Source organism: Sus scrofa, chromosome 7 (genome assembly GCF_054392235.1).
Source record: "Sus scrofa isolate SSC_HxYL_T2T_F1_AM1 chromosome 7, Sscrofa_HxYL_maternal_Yorkshire_Landrace_v2.0, whole genome shotgun sequence".
Taxonomy (NCBI): Eukaryota; Metazoa; Chordata; class Mammalia; order Artiodactyla; family Suidae; genus Sus; species Sus scrofa.
Window position 1 is genome coordinate 114,700,212 of NC_139389.1, and position 17,743 is coordinate 114,717,954.

A 17,743-nucleotide genomic window follows, 5' to 3' on the forward strand; every position below is an offset into this window, starting at 1 on the left:
AAAGCTGTAAAAAATAAACAAAAATATTCCATTTATATTTTACCAGAGGTTGAAATAATACTATTAGTTAAAATAACGATTTGCATTTCAATGGCCCTTTTTAAAAGGAGAAACCTCAAAAAGATACGGAAGACAATATAGGGAAGCATGTAAATACAATTATGGTACAATCAGTCATTATTAATCAAATAACCTCCATAGTACCAAGAAACACCGGTCTATAACAGGGAATCCTAAGTCCCACAAAGGTAGAAATGAGATTAATTTAAGATTAAGAGAGGTTGGGAAGGAACTCATGAGAAAAGTCAAAGGACCAGAAGGCCAACGGCCTCTGCCAGCCTCTTTAGGTCTTTAGGTGGTTAGGGCTTCGATGAGGTATGAAGGCCAAGAACTAGCCCTCTAATCCTCACCACTCATTAATGCAAATGAAAAAGCCAGGAGCTAAGGAAGCTGAAACTGCCCCCCCCCGCCCCCAACATCAGCACCAAGACCATCTCTGTACTTGTTTACTGATGCCTGCTATGGCTTAAACCCAGAAAAGAAATTAAGATTCTCATTTTAGAATTAGAAATAATGAGTTAAAATGCAAATACTTTCAAGGCATTTTTACACTTTACATTTTATACTTCAGCGTGAAACAATTCATGATAAAATGTAATGAGTCGATCACGCCAAAAAAAGTTTCCTCAAATCCCTCTCAGTTTAACAGGGAAAAACAGCATGAAGCTACCAGAAGAAATAATAAAAGGTGGTGATTAAGCAGTTGAGTTCTCATCAGAGAGAACTGAATTTGATTCTCAGTCCAGTTCAAAAGCAGTTTTATGTCCTTGAGGAAATTATCTTTATAATGACAGTAATAATAGCTACTTCATAGGGTTGCAATGAAGACTTATGGAAAAGATGGGAGGGGGAATTTAAGTTCAAGGAGAAATTAGGATCTTGGGGAGGTATTTACGCAAGATAGTGATCAAAACTGTGAAAAGAGGGGATACATGTCACTGGATTGAAAAGACTGGAACACAGAAGAAAGAGTTCACTTTAGAAAAGATTTTAAGGCAGGAAAATGGCGAGAAATGAAGATAAGCCTAAGGGTGGATGTATTATTTTTCTATTGCAATGTAACAAATTCCAACAAACTCTCTGTCTTAAAAAAATACCCATTTATTATCTCACTGTTTTCAAAGGTTGTAAGTCCTGACAAGGCATTCTGCCTAGGATCTCCTAAGGCTAAAATCAAGACATCAGCTAAACTGGACTCTTATCTGGGGTCTTTGGGGAAGAATCCACTTTCAAGTTCACTCTAGGTATTAGCAAAATTTAGTTCTATGCACCTAGGACTTGGGTTCCTGTTTCCTTGCTAGCTTTGGCCCAGGGTTTTTCTGAGCTTGTAAAGGCCACCCATACTCCTTGGCTCATGGACTCCTCTGTCTCTGGAGCCAGTAACACCACACCAAATCCTTCCTGTGTTTTGAATCCCTCTGACTTCCTTTTTTCCCAACAGCCAGAGCAATGCATCTGCTTTTAAGGGCTCTATCCAGCTAATCTCCTTATCTTAAAATCAGTTGTGCCATATATCATATCATAATCATAGGAGTAAGAGTTCATCATATTCACAGGGTCCAAGAATTAGGTTGAGACATCTTTGGGAAGTCACTCTATTTACCACACTAAAGAAAACAAAAACTGATAGAATCCAGTCCTGGCTGAAAAGGTAATGTGGGAGGGACATTAGAATGAAGGGAAGTGACTTTAATATAGTGATTAATGTTTGGAAGAGAAAACATAGAGACCCCTTACCCTAAGTTAGGAGACTTCCATGTAGCCTTAAAGATAAAAATCATATTTTCAAAACGAAGTTCTAGCGAGTAAAATGTCTTTGCAAAATACTATAAGTTGGTTTAAACAGCAAGAATATTTATTTTTCTCACATGACGGACAGACCAGAGATGGGGTGGTTTAAGATGAGTCCTCCAAAGATCAGGCTCTGCTACTTCACAACTCTGCTGGTTTTGCCCTCAGCTCCAGTGTTCCAGGCATTACCTCAATTCATGATAAAAGTGACAGCTTTAGGGTAGTCAGTCACAGACTATGTTGGTCAGGTTCAGAATTTTGTTGGTAATACAGATACTAAAAACTAAGTAAGTTCTGTCTGTTTGCTTTTGGTTAATGCTTGGCTAGTAGCCATAGCCCCAAACTTTTATCTAGACAGTGTCTCTGAGTCTGAAAATGTCAGTGTCCTAACCACCACTTATACATCCTGGACATTCCCATGGGCCCTCAATTGAATAGTCCTTATCCTGAGAGAACTCAATACAATGGACATGGGTCCCCTTAGTCTGGCCAGGAATGCTTAAGCAGTAGTACTGAAAGGAGCTTTCTTTTTACCTCACTTGTATTTCTGCTAAGTTTCCTACCTCCCTCTCTGGCTTGGACTAACTTCGGCATGGATAGATAATTTGGCTTTTCCAACCCTGAAAGACTTCAAATTATCAGAATCAGTACATCTGGATAACACATTGAAGATTTTCAGTAAACACCTCCCCCCGCCCGGCCCCCGCAAAAAAAATCTTGTTCTCTGCTTTGAGACAGACCGGATTCAACCTGTACGTGTCTTTCTCTTCTAGGACTTTTTTTGAAACCTGCAGTAAGTACACAAGACTCTGACATCCTAGTTTTGCTACTAGTCATGTCTGAAGCACAGAATCAATATCCCAAGGTATGACTTCTGATGGTTTGCTCAACTACTTCCAATATAACAGCATAGTAAGGTTTTCCAATTTTCCCTTTAGAAAAGTATGAGCCTCCCTGTTCTCACCCCTCTTCTCAACCTAGTCAATCCTACATTTTAGGTTAACTTTTAGCTCCTTACTCCTAGAATTAATATTTCACATCAGCTTGAATTTCTTCTGCTGAGAATAAGAGAAAACTTCTATTCAAGTTGGTTTAAACTACAAAGTAATTTACTATCACTCCAGGCAGAACTGCTCTAGACACAGTCTGTCAAAGCTCTAGGCCCACCTTTCTGCTTTTCTCTCAGCAATATCCTTCCTCTGAGTAAGGCTTCATTCTCTGGACCATAGCAAGACAGCTTCAGCCATTTCTGGTACCCCAGCCAAATACAACAATATTCAGGGAAGGAAAACATTTCCCTTCTATTCTATCTTTTTTTAGGAGTGAGTAAACGTTTACCAGAAGCCGGCCAACAGACTTCATATCATTCTTCATTGATTAGAAGAGGGCTGTATGTCTAGTAATTGGCCTGCATTAATTTTTTTTAACAGAATTGGCACTCTAAGAGCCAATTCCATGCAAGTTTTGCTAATACTACTCAAGAGCAAGAATAGAAAAAGTGAAGAGTTGGATTCCAGATTGAAGATTAGTAAAATGCGTGAGGTAGAAACAAGAAATTGAAGGTGCTGGTAAACATGTCGTCATCAGAGTAGCTATTCATGAAGTCCAGTCTGACAGGGAAAAACTGATTCCAGGAAATGGCTGGTCAACCAAAGGAATGTGGAAAGATCAAAATCAAATGGCAATGGTTAAAAAAGGAAAAGAGAATAAAAGAAATGTGTACAATCGCAAATCAAAATTTCAGAACTAAAGATTTGAACACAGATTGATGTTACAGATGATGACAAATTTTAGCCACAGAAATTAGTTGCAGAGTGACTTGAAGGTCACTGTAAAGTAGGAAACCAGTGAAGTATAAGGCTACAGAGTTCAATGGGTTGTTGACTTGAACTATGAGATCACCAAAGATAATGGCAAGAATTACATGTGATGAAACAGGCTGAGGAGAAGCCAGGTGTGAAAACCCTTGAGAAATGTGGAGGTGTAATGGAAAAATAAGTAGCAGTCAGGAACAATGGGAAGACAATGTTCTAACCAAACAAACACTGCTCCCGTCGAAGAAGAGTTATAAAGGAAGACTATGAAATAAGGATTGAAAATGGCTGTGTGAAGCCAAAAGAATGATGCTGCCTAAAACCACGGTGGTTATAGGAACAAGAACCAACTCCTCAAAGGCCTGAATACCAAGTATATATAGTTTTTTTGAATTAACTAAAAGGTAAACAAGACAATTTTACAAAGAAAAAAAAATTCTTTCCACATGTGAGAGAACATGCAGAAAGACTGCTAGATTGTACTAATATGTCAGTACTCTAGTCTTTCTTAAATCACATATAACAGATCTGCATACACATTAAAAAACTATGCACTTAGCAGCATTCCTTCTTACTTTTCAACCATTAAGAAATTCAAATTTTAAAAGACATTATACACAACATATAGCTCTTTTATCTCCCTCAGTATGAAGGCAATACACAGAAGGAAAAGATGGCAGTTTAAGATTTTTGAGGCCAAATATTATTAAGCAAAAAGCTCAATACCTGGACAAGCCAATTACTCTGCCAATTCAACAAGAAAAGCAAGACAAAATAAAACCTAGGAATTGTTCCCATTATCCATGTTAAAAAAAATATATGAATTTGGAAACATTCAGAAGAGCATACACGATAATCACAATCCAATTTCAAATTTTTCCTTTATCATTTTCAAAGCATATATAAAAACCAATACTTCAAAAAACACTTTTAAAAGGCAAAAATATCACAATTTATGATTATTTATATCAACAGAATTTTAGGTCTTCCATTATGCATTCATCTTCATATCTCCAAAGAATATCATGATTCTCTGATGTAAACAACCACGCCATGGTCATGGCTCAGTGGTAATAAACCCAACTAGTATCCATGAGCACATGGGTTCAATCCCTTAACTCAATTGCTGTAAGTTGCGGTGTAGGTTGTAGATTCAGCTTAGATCTGGTGTTGCTGTGGCTGTGGTGTAGGCCAGCAGCTACAGCTCACATTTGACCCCTAGCCTTGGAACTTCCATATGCACATGTGCAGCCCCCTCCAAAACAAACAAAAACAAAACAAAACAAAACCAAAAAAAACAACCATGCCATTGTCTTTTGAGGAGAGTATACATTTTGACCTTTTCGTTTTTTTCCTGCAATGACATGCTGTTTGTTTGATAGTAATGAAGCAGTTTTATAATATGATATATATCTGATAATCTTACCAAGATTCAAAAATGTAAAAAGCAGGAAAAATAAATAAATCGGAGCAATTTTTAAGAGAATAAAAGCCTCTGGACTCCTTATGAATTTTTAACTGGCACATCTTGAAGCAGAAAACAAATAAAGCTGGAAGAAAAATGGAAGCATAGAACTATTTTGAAAATGCAGATTGCATCTGTTGAGCATATAAAATGGCTCAACAAGGCTACTTATTAAACAATTAATTCATTCGTTAAGCTATAATGTGTTTTATTTGTAAGCCAGTATCCTTTTTATTTGAACATATACTTCCAAATACACCCTGGAGTCACTTTCAGAAAATAATTAGTCCTAACAAACAAAAAAGGAGTAGGCAGTATTACTAATGTCTTAAAGCTATCTGTGATTTTATTAAAAATTAAACAGTCTTTAGAGGTATTATTCAATAATATATTAAAAAATATCCTTTTTCCAAAATTATTTACTATGTATTTCCACATCACAGACTTACTGGACACTTGAATTTGCAGTGAAATATCTGTTACCCTTTCTTCCTTGATTAACCATTGCTCTAACTGTGACATGCTGCATTAATTTTTAAGGCTTTCAAAGTGGAAATTACAATGCCTGCTGTGATAATTGTAATACTACCCTAACTGTGGCAATCACTTTAAAACTACTTCTTTGCTTATCATTAGCAATGCTAAGTGATAAAAATAATTTTATCAAGAGTATTCTGGGAAATGACTATTTAACAATTTTTAATATTCTGAAAGGCTCAATCTAAGAAAACTCTCAGCACCATGGATTAGGATACTGTCTGATGACAGGGACCCTTCTAATTTCCTCTAATTAAGTAAAATTCCCAGATGGTTCTCAATCAATTAATCCCTCCAACCACTCTAATCTCTAGCTACCTCACTTATAGCCAGGTTCCTTGAAGTTATTGCCAAACCAGGCTGATAACAGAATAATCAAGGTAGAACAATTTCAAATCAATTCAGATGCAAGCCAGAAAGCTCTAGAACTGCTTTACCTTTACCTTGGGACGACCAGTCACCCAGTAAGCGTCAGATGGGTTAAAGTGAAAAGCACTCCACAGTGAGTGCAGTGATCACTTCCTCCATCTTCTATACGTCCAAGAAATTTGTATGTAAAAACTAAAGCATCTTCTGGACAACTGATCTGTCATGAAATAAGCATCTGTCACTCTTAAGTGCTGACAATTGATTTTATAAATATAATTGCCCTACATTTTGCTTACTTTTGAAAGAAAGTCAACTTATCCAAATGATTATTTTTCTGGAATGTGCAGAGTTCTTGACAAGTGACAAATGGCAAAGCAGAAGTGATAAACCAAGTCTATACATGGATATAAATCAATCATGACTTTCCTGCTTATTATCTTACAAACATCTGGGTTTAATTCAATGCAGAGATACAGTTGAGAATCAACATAGGAGCTTAAAATCCATTTAAAGTGATACAATAGAAAAGATGATGTGAAATGCATACATAGATCAGTGAAATACTTTTTGTTGCTATCAAAGAAGCGCAAAGTCTTAAAGAGGCTTAGAATCTGACAATACCGCTCAGTGAGATTATCAAATGTCACTCACTTAACTCAACTTACAGTTGCTGCCAGAAAAAAAGTCCAGTAGAAACTATTGCATTTTAAATGCTTCTTTCTAACCAATACTTAAGTTAAAATACACAAAAAAATGAAATTTTCAAATACATGCATTGGAGGATACAGCAATGCTAAGGAAGATTTTGTGATTTCCTTCCATTTGGATACTAAAGAATAATTTCAATTTAGGGAATTAAAATTTAAAGTGTAGGAGGGGAGTGGATCTATTTTAAGTACCTACTCTGAAAAGCTACAGAATGTTAAACTATTAAGAAGGCTTTTACAAGATTAAAAAAATGAAATTACTTTTTACCTCGAAATAGTCAAGACAAAGACTCTTTCATCAAGAATACCTTATTCTACGAACAATATGGCACTGAGGTGTTTGTTCAAAGGACAAATGAATAAATGGTTGGTCATAGCAAAAATCACTCATTGGGCATTTGGCTTTTATACCTGATTATTCTTCTCTGCCAGTTGATCAAGAGTTTCAGATTGTTTCTCCAGTGCTCGCTCTAACTTCTTGTGCTTAAGCTTCCACTGCCTAATAGACTCCTGAGCTTTCACCTTCAGCTCTTCTCTCCTTTTCTCTGCCTCCTGTCTCAGGGCCTCTGACTGCTGGAACTCCGTGAGGTACTGCTCAGCCTGCTTGGTTGCATCCTCAGCATGTTGAGTCAGCTTTGAGATCTGGAGGTCAGCTCGCTTACGTCTGGCGTCACACGTCTCAAAGTGACTCTGGATCTCCTTCAATTCATCCAACATCTGTAGTTGCTGTTTTTCCTTGTTCTCTAATTCACATGTTAAATTCTAGGAATAAAGCAAGTGAAATATCAGGAACTCATTCTTGACAAAATTGGATGTGTATCATCAAAGAAGAATCATTAATATCAACCAAATTAGCAATCAATCTAGAAATACAATTTAGGAGTTCCCATTGTGGCTCAGTGATTAATGAATCCAACTAGGAACCATGAGGTTGCGGGTTTGATCCCTGGCCTGGTTCAGGATCTGGCCTTGAGCTATGGTGCAGGTTGCAGATGTGGCTCGGATCTGGTGTTGCTGTGGCTGTGGTGTAGGGCGGCGGCTACAGCTCTGATTAGACCCCTAGCCTGAGAACCTCCATATAGCACGGGAGCGGCCCTAGAAAACACACACACACACACACAAAAAAAAAGAAAAAGAAAAAGAAATACAATCCATTTCCATGTATTTTATGATTACATTAATTGAGAATAAATTTTTATAAAAATATTTTCTTCTGTAGACTATTTCATATCCAGAAAGGGAAAAATACAGTTTTGTTTTGTTTTGTTTTCATGTGACTCTCACTAAAATAGAAGGCCTTGTAAATGAGAAAAACCATGTGCATTACTTTAGTAAGAACCTCATGTTTTTTACAATTTGAGGAAATGTCAGTGTTTTAAAATTTGTCAGATTATCACAAGCAATCATGTGTAATCATGTGTAATGCTTCACTTTCTGGCAACACATAAGATTTTGCTATAATAAAATAAAAATCTGTAACAAAAAATGAGCACTAGTGGTAGAAACATCTGTAGAGATAACAATATAATGTGAAATATGTGAAAGTCTATTTAAAAAACCCTCAATAAAGGATTTATAGATAAGTTATTTCCAGCTAAATCAACCAAATTTTATAAGCTAATGATCTTATTTCAAGCTTACATAAATCACTGCAGGGTAGATTTTCAAATAAACTTAAGTTTACGTGGAATACTTACCTAATCAAGAAAAGGACCTGGACTCTTAAAATCTAGTTTCCCTAAACCAGAACTGGTCAATAATACATTTGGAACTTACACTAAATCATCATGATTCATGCTGCTTTAATTTGAGAAGAATGGAAAAAGATCAATTCTTAACCTCTACAAGAGATCAGAGGATACTGCTTTTACGTAACATTTTATACAAATAAAAGAATGTTATAACATTAATATTAAGCCACTCTTGTAAAGATCTGAAAAGGAGTGACAAGTTAAGGACTAAGTGCTTACAATGTTTCTCCTGAGCTGTCCCTCACCAGCCTTGGTTTCCAAACACCTGCGGTTAAAAAGGGGGTAACATGGAAGTCATGTGTCCAAGTAAGAGTGTGGTTCCAGGAGGCTAAGATGATGCTGTGAGCTGGACAAATAATAAATATTATCTGCACTGTACTAAAGCACCTACAAAGAGAGATTGTAAACATTTACCAACCTCCTCTAGCTCTAATAGCAGTATGTTCAGTTCTAGATTCATTATCCCTGAACTGTGGCTCAAATAAAGTTAAATATTATTTCTCTTATGATTAAAGTCATGGTTTGACATGATAGCAACAAAATTAAAATAATGCCTCAAAAACAAGGGGTTTGTGTGTGCTCAGTCTGCTAAATTCAATGCAGCCTGGAAGAGATGAGTCACTCCCTTACCCACCCAAACAAAATAGTAAATTGAGAACTCTGCACTTGTTTGTGTGGAAAATTCTAAAATGAGATCAGAAGACCTTAGTGATGGTGGTTTATGCTTTTGCCCTTATCTAAAAGTTTTACCACTATGCCAGAAATCAACTTTATTAACACGCAGTATTCATGTCGTTTCTACATCAACAGAGAGATACCTTTTCCCCCCACAACAAACATTTGGGAGAGTGGTTACACTTCCTATGTGTTAGGCACATAGTTTACAGAAAGATTAATAAGGCCTGGCTTCAACACCAGAAGCTAATAACATATATGGAGAGATATTTGCACAGCAGCGTGATAGGGCAAAGTGGATAGGGCAAGGTGCTAAAATATGATGGACAGGTAACTGAACGGGTCCATATTCTACAGTGTAGCTGGGGAGGGTCTCTTTTAGGATGTGACCTATGAGCTAAAATCTAAACGAGAAGGAGCTAGCAATTATAATGATAGTAACTACTACTGAAGTTTACTGGAGACTTAAGTTGTTCAAGGGATAATGTAAATGCTTTATATGAATTACCTCATTCAATCACAACACAGACTAAAGTAAAGCACTTTCATTATCTTGATTTTAGTGACAGGTAACCAACACATGGAACTTGCCCAAGATCACAAACCTAAAAAGTGAGGGCACTGGATTTGGACCTAGATAGTGTGACTCCAGAGCCTGTGTTTTACATTCTTTACTAAGCTTTCAGATTCCCAGATGACCCTAACTCCATGCTTTTTCAGTCACCCAACTCATACAGCCCTATCCCAGTGTTTTTGTTTTTTTGTTTTTGTTTTTTTCAGAACTGTCACCTTTGAAGCAAGAGATTATGTCCCATCCTCCCCGTCCCCCGTTATCTCCTCCTCAGGCCTTTGGCTCTACGTAGCAATCTGCCCAGTTCCCTCACCACTTTTCTTCTGAAACATCTGCTCTTCATTGTCAAGAGGATGACCACTTCCTTGATATTCCTTTTGCTGACTTTAAATCCAGGCTCTTTAACCTAAGTTTCTTATTTTACTATCGCCACTTTCTTGCTCACATCTCACACTGCTTTTAAAAACTTTCCATCTACTGAACTTGAACAGCAAAACCTACAGCTCTGGAAGAATTTTAAAAAAATCTATTTTCTACATCAGATTACTGAGTTCCCTAAGGAAAATCACACACAGGTATCAGGTGATGTGATGGCACCATGAAAGCCATATTCGGTTCCCAGAGGATGCAAGCCTTCTGCAGGCCCCCACCCAATCCAATGAGCTGTCTCTGAACTGACCAGCTTTCCACTCACTCTGGGATATAACATAGTTCCCCCTTGAGAAACAAAATTGAGGCGATTAGGCAGGACACCCCCACATTTTCTACAGGTACCATCCTGCGTCTTCCCCATGATTTGGTCTCTCGCCCTCTCCAGGTTCTGAGGAAAAGGGATCTTTCTTCCTGACAGCAAAACAACCTATCTTTGCTACTTCCTTCCACGTCCCTCAAGGTCTTCACTCCATCAATTATGCCCTCTCTTCCATGCCTTGAACCACTCTCTTCCTTTTGGATCACTCTTCTCTATTACTCCCAGCTTAAAAAGTCATAATGATTTTTAAAATTTTTAAAAATGAAACAAACAAAAACTTGAAAACAAAACTACTCTTCCCGTTAAACCAAACTCCTGGAAAGGGCAGACCACACTTAACATCTCACAAGCTTATTTGCAATTCACTGGATCTGGTTTCCATTCCTACCCTATAATTAAAATAGCTCTCATGAAAATCCCCAAAGATCACCTATAGCCAATTACAGTGGACTCTCAAAATCTTTCCTGGTATCCTTGTCACATGTGATACTGCTAATAACTTCACTTCTCATTCTCAAGTCTCTCTCCTTTCCTGACTTTCATAATACCACTCTTCACTGGTTCTCCTTTCTCTTCCTGCTCTTTCATAATCTCCTTTCCTGGGTCTATTCTACCATTTAGCTTTTCAATAGTGATAACTGTACAGGGTTCTAGTATGAAGTACCATTCCATCTACAAAATGTCTTTGATGATAAGTATCCAGGTAAATAAAGATATAAGTGATTCAGAGACACTGATCTTGTTAAACCCCACACCTTTAAGTATTTAATTATGTAATGACTTTCCACATTTGGTAATCAGTCCCACAGGCATCTTAATTTTAGCATGTCAAAAAAGTGAATTTATTAGATGTCCAACTCCTAACAAAAAGATAGTCCTATTAAAACAGTGGTAAAAGCTCTATGCTGAAGAAGGATAAAAATGGAAGTGGACTTACGTATTTAAATATAGTGAGAAAGTCTGAAATAACTGCTGTAGGAAAATAAACTAGAGATAAATATTTAAAAGCTGAAAACAGAAATAAAGTTATAGTTAGAGAGTCTCAAATTTATAATGTACCCAAGAGTGTATAAAATTCTTCGAATTTCTCTAGCAACTCTTTTGAATCCAGAGTAAGTTCAGCATTATTCTTCTGTAATTACAGAGCAGCAAGAATAGGCACAGAGCTTAACAACATAAATACCTTTGTTCTCACATTTTTTAAACTTTGGACTTTCATAATAACAGATAACAGACAATAATTCACTTAAAAAAGACCATCTGAAAACATCAGGGCACTGGTTGTGTATGTGAGTGTAAACGAAAAGGGGTGGTTCTTATTGTAAATAATGTAGTTCTGGCTACTGATGGGAAACTACGTTTCAATTCAAACTGGATGGACACTGCCTCTTATTGCCCTGAGTCTAGAAAATGGCTACTGTTTTGCTCTTGTCAGTCTGATTGCATTATGCTTCAGGTCAAACTTGTCAGAGAATTCCTTCCAAGGCTCATTCTTCATTCCTCTGCAGATCGTATTCAGTCACTGTTTTCACCTTCTCTTTAGTCCATCTTCCTCACATAACCATCGGAATAATCTAATGTTTATAAGATGAGTTTTCTTTCATCAGTACCATAGAACCCTCATAACAATTCCTCCCATAAACATATACTCACATACAGACACATGTGTTTACACACAGAGAGTACAAAAGTTCACAAACACATCATTAATCCATGGATACATGCTATCAGGGTAGGAACATATAGTAAATATTAGTATCCTCCTATGTACTGCATGCAATGTTAAATGAAATTTTCTTATTTATTTCATTATGATGATTTTTTAATTCCAACACTTCTATCATGCGTTCCTAGAAGCATCTTCTACCATGAAGAACTTTTTACATTTAAATTATGTGAAATTATCTAAGCTACTAAAAAGCAGGGTGCTTAAATTTCATATCACTTAAGCCCATTATTTATTTCTCACTATATAAGTATCAACAAAGATAAGAAAAATCCAAAAGCAGAAAAACATACTTTTTACCAAGAATTCCTTCCAGTTGTAGGGAGAAAAAAACCTTTAGGTTCCTAAGGGGAACCTTTTAGTTTTTGGGTCTGGACCTGAGAATTAAATGAACATAAGATAAATTAACAGGAGAAATGTATAAAAATTTTATTTAGTATTTTTAAGTATACACAAAGGCCTTGATAGGAAAAAAGTGAAGACCCAAAGAATGGTTAGAATTGAGAGCTTATATACTTTTTTAACAAAGAGTTTATGGAGAAATGGCAAGACAAAGGAAAAGGGATCTATTTAATCATGGGAAAGTGACTAGGAAATATACAGGGGAAATTAATGGAGGATATGGGTTATTTTAAGTTTGTTTATACAGATTCATTCTGGCATTGACTCCAAATGTTGTTCTCCTCCTGGCACACCAGGAAGGCTTCTTCCTCATGAGAAATATTGACCTGCTTTTCGGTAGAAACAGGAGACCAGAGAATGCTTCCTGCATCTACTGGTTCTCAAGTACTCTCAGCAAAAAATAATCAATGTGCCCAAAAGGCATAGTTTGGGGTGGCATGTTCTACTCCCCTTCACAGTACCAAAATGTTTATAATGTTTATAAAAGCTCCGACTTACTAAAACTTCATACACTTGAATGCCATTTTTTTCCATCTTTCCTTCTTCAGGTGGAATAAAATATTAATGGGTAGTTGTGTTGAGGGTCTCAGGTTTGGTCACAGCTAGAAGAATTCAGAGGACTACAAGCACCCCGAAGTATATAGTTGTATAAGTATAAGATTTATTACAGTGAAAAGATGCAAAGCAAAATCAACAAAGGGAAAAGGGCATGCAAGTGAAGACTAGGGGAAACCAGGTGCAAGGCTCCTAGCAATGAATTCTGACACCTGTAAAGTTTTGGCTACCAGGGACACTCATTAGAGACTCAGTGCCCCTCATTAGAGACTCAGTGCCCCAAACTGGGGGCTAGTCACTAAGGCACTGTCTCACTAGTATGTACCAAAATTCCAGACTTCCAGAAGGAAAGCAGGTATTGCTCATAAACCACGTTTTGTTTGTACAAAAGGTCTAGCTAGGTACATTAAGCTGACCTCATCATTTAGGGAAGGTTTCATATCAGTGTAAAGAAGTGATTATCACTCAAGTTTGTCAAACAAGGGGCTACTTTGCAAGCAGATCTTCCTAAGGAAAGCTATCTTAGGGCTACTAAGTTAACTCTTCTCCTCCCAGTAGTAAAATGGCCAAAGAATGGACAGAAAGGAAAAAAGATACTAAGGCCCTATATGAGTTCTTAATTAAAATACAATTAACTACAAATAATACCTGTAAAACAATGCTTTTAGAAGACGGTAGAAAAGAACTCTCTCTTTCTCTTCAAAATTGATTGGCTTTGGCTGCCATTGGCTCCCTTTTTAATTACTGTAGTAGTTGTATTCAAATTTTTAAAAAATTATAGTCTACTCATATGAATAAGCCATAACAACAAAAATAGATTAAAAAGATACTCTGTTAAAAAAAAACATGACTAGGACCCACCATAAATTCTAGCTTTACCTGATCACACACCTGAGATAATTTTACACATTTTGATTATGAAAGTATATTTATCAACTTGAAATTACAAAAGTGGAAAAACTGGACAAGGTAGGAGAATAATGGAGCAAATTCACAAAATAATGAAATCAGCTGTCTAGCTTACAAAAATCTTTCTACCCACCTTCTTCCTATTTCTCTATTCATGAAGAAGTACTAAGCCTACATTTAAAACACTGTCCATGAGGGATTAAAGGACAATATGTAGACTATGGTGGAAGTAGTAACAATAATTATTTGTTCACTAATTTAACTAAAATACAATAAAATACAATTTCTCTTCTACTCTTACTTGACAGTCAACACAAACAAAAGACTGGGTACCTTAATGAACATTTAAAAATGAAAACCAAGGAGTTCCCTTCATGGATCAGCAGTTAACAAACCCAACTAGTACCCATGAGGACATGGGTTCGATCCCTGGCCTCGCTCAGTGGGTTAAGAATCCGGGGTTGCCGTGAGCTGTGGTGTAGGTGACAGACACAGCTAGGATCCTGTGTTGCTACAGCTGTGGTGTAGGCTGGCGGCTACAGCTCCAATTTGACTCCCTAGCCTGGGAACCTCCATATGCCGTGGGTGCAGGCCTTAAAAAAAAAGAAAAAAGAAAAGAAAAAGAAAACCTGGCCCCAAATAAGCCAGGGTACTCTGAATAGCATATATTTTAACTAAATGTTTCCATCTACAGTATTGTGTACTTCCTGTGGAAACTTAAAAAGCTAATGAGAAAATAGCTAGACTTAAAAGACTCAAAAGTAACATCCATAGGGAGATAGTGACATACCATGGAAAAACCATGAGTAACAGACTTGAGTTCAAATCCCAGCTCTACCAGTACTTGACCTTAGAAGAACTGCTTATTGCCTGTGAACCAAAGTAACAAGTAAATTTTTTAAAGGGACTCAATAACATCTACATCACAGAAGAAATATGATATACATGAGATCACTCAGATAAAACACCCAGAAAAGTACCTAGCACATTTTAGGAACTCAACAATAATAGCTTTTTATTACTAACTAGAAACAATGTTGGAATCAGAGAGGCAATCCAATGCCTACATTTTAGAGATAAGGAAATTGAAGACACAGGAAGATTAAAGTGATGAATATAAGATAAGGTAGATAGTTTTCAAGGGAGAAAGGACTAGCCACAGGCCTCTAATATTCAACCAAATATTGATTCTACTTCACTACGTTACTATCTTGGATACTAGCCAAACAACTTTTTTAATAATTAAGTTGCCAAGTTCCTTCCTGAGACAGAAGGAAATTCTGAATGGGAATTATACAATCTCTGATGCATAGATGTTCCTAGAACTTTTTTGAAACAGAAAAAAAACCCACAGGATAAGGCTGACTCGGGTTAAAACAAAACAAGGAACATACTGTATGGGAAAGACTGGTGGGGCAAATATGACCAAGCAGGAGGGAAGCAACAATGTTAGCTAGCAGAAAGAGGATTTAAGTCAGTAAATTTAAGGGAAACCATTCTGATCAGCAAGACCTCATAAAGAAAGAGACACAAAATAAGGACCCAATAGGCAAACTAAAGTGTGAAGAAGAGTAAAGTTAGGGTCACTGATGGGAAAGAGATGAGCATTCATGACCAAAGAGAGCATGAGCAAGAACCACAGAGTCAGCAGCCATCCATGGCTGTTCATGAAGAGTAACAACAGCTCAAGAGGGCTAAAAAAAGATCAGAACGTTAGGGTCAGAAATCAGGTTGGGGGATGCTAAAATCCAGCTTAAGCTTTCAACATTTTTTGAACAAGGGAATAATATGATCGAATATGTGCTGGAGGAAGATTAATCACCAAAGGACATTATCCTCACACTAGGATATTAAAATATTACAGTGACATTCAAAATAATTGAAGATCATCCTTTTAAAGCAGGAATGGACTTTTGGAACCAATGCTTCTCATGTGAATGCAACTTCAGCAATAAAATTCAACAAATCTAGTTTACAACAAATGGAACCTAGTTTATAACAAATAAGAACCAACTGTGACATTTAAGAGACTAGAAAAAAAAAAGAAGAAAAGCTACTTGTCTCTCTTTTGAGGAAAATACAGGTATGTTTCTATTCAGTCCAATAAAAAATTATTGCATCTCAGCAAACTGTTGAGACACAAAGATGAATAAGGCAACATGGCTCTACGTTCTACAGCTCTGGAGAACCATACAGCCTAGCTGGGGAAACAGACACATAACAGTTATTTTGAATAAATCTGATATACATGAGAAATCTTCCTTCCATATTTCAAAGTCTGCCTCTCTTTCCAATTTATGCTACCCAGTCTATACTTACATTTCATTCTTCAGTGTCTTTATCTGATTACATGATGTCTAACAGTAAGAATCTGTCCAAAAGGAAAGAGCCCTGAACTAACAACATGCAATAATGACAAAGGGAACAAAAAGAAGATAATTCAACAGTTGCTACTGAAAGTAATAAACAGAGAGAAAAGAGAGGGAGTGATAGGGAAGAGAGATACAGAAACAGAGAGAGAGAGAAAGAGAAAATGAATTCCCATGTAGCCAATCCCAGAACTCAAATAACCACCAACAGCACTAATGCAAGAGAGTGCCTAGCACTTCTGCCATACTTCGCTTTAGTGTCTTCTTTATAGATGGACACGCCCTTAACATTCGTGTCATTAGGGGAAACAGGGTTGAAAGAAGAAGAGGAAAAACACTAACAGGAGAATCTGATCAACAAGACACCTCTCCCAAATGTTCACAAATAAAGCCTTTTGTACGAATTCAAAATAATTTGATCTTGTAATGTTTCTGTAATGAAAAAAAAAAGATCCCAAATTAGGGGCAAGCCAAAGGAAGAACAATCATTTGTAAAGTGTCCATTTACCAATGAAAAATTAATAAAGAGAAAAAGCCACTTGTTCAGTTTCCCAAAACAGTTGGATAACATCTAAGAAAGCCCCTTCTAAATTGTAGGGGCAAAAATTTTAAAAAATTAACTACACATTTTTATTTTAATGTTTATAATAGCTAGGTGCTCAGTTTTAGATAGATCAAATATAAGATACAATATTTATAAGTACACATACACTCTTTTAAGTGTAATAGAATAAACATATGAATAAACATATAAGCTGTAAAATTACTTGCTATTTATATTATACTCATTTTACTCAAAATAAAGAATATTTTAAAATTTTAATTATTACAGAGATTAAGAGTTTGTAAATCTTGTCATTATAATAACTTCATTTTAAGCATAAAATATTTTGGTTAAAATCCTTAGATTTAGAAACATGACTGTTAATTACAATATTTATCATATAAAAACATACAAGCCACAATAAAATAGTCTGTTTTATAATACAGTTTCTAAAAACCCAGTAGAATAAAAGTAGTAATTGTCTGAATGTATCAAAATGATACACTGAAACGAAAATGATGTTTAAAGCAAAAAACTTAGTTACAAGGACAAAAACAGTGACTTTAAAGCCAATCAACAGCAAACAAGCCTGGAGGAGAACACCATTTGAAATGCAATTCAATTAATCATTATTAATATTGACTCTGCAAGTCCAGCCCACAATATAACTTACTTAAAGCAGGGACAAGAAGAAAATACTGACTGAAGAAAACAATAACATTGATACCCAACGTGAGATATAAATAG

The 17,743-nt window shown here is 36.3% G+C and overlaps 1 protein-coding gene across 27 annotated transcripts in view; it reads right to left on the reverse strand.

Moving 5' to 3' along the window:
• The window catches only part of CEP128 (centrosomal protein 128), a 414,256-nt gene that overhangs the window by 269,688 nt on the left and 126,825 nt on the right, over positions 1 to 17,743 (reverse strand). For 19 of the 27 annotated variants that reach the window (XR_014811239.1, XM_084969948.1, XM_084969945.1 and 16 more), the window contains one exon: positions 7,155 to 7,505. The exons of the other annotated variants lie outside the window; for them this stretch is intronic. Coding sequence is in view for 18 of the 19 variants with exons in the window: in XM_084969948.1 (XP_084826074.1) it covers positions 7,155 to 7,505 (351 nt within the window). In the remaining variant the exon portion in view is untranslated. The remainder of the gene's footprint in view (positions 1 to 7,154; positions 7,506 to 17,743) is intronic. 27 annotated transcript variants of the gene reach the window in all.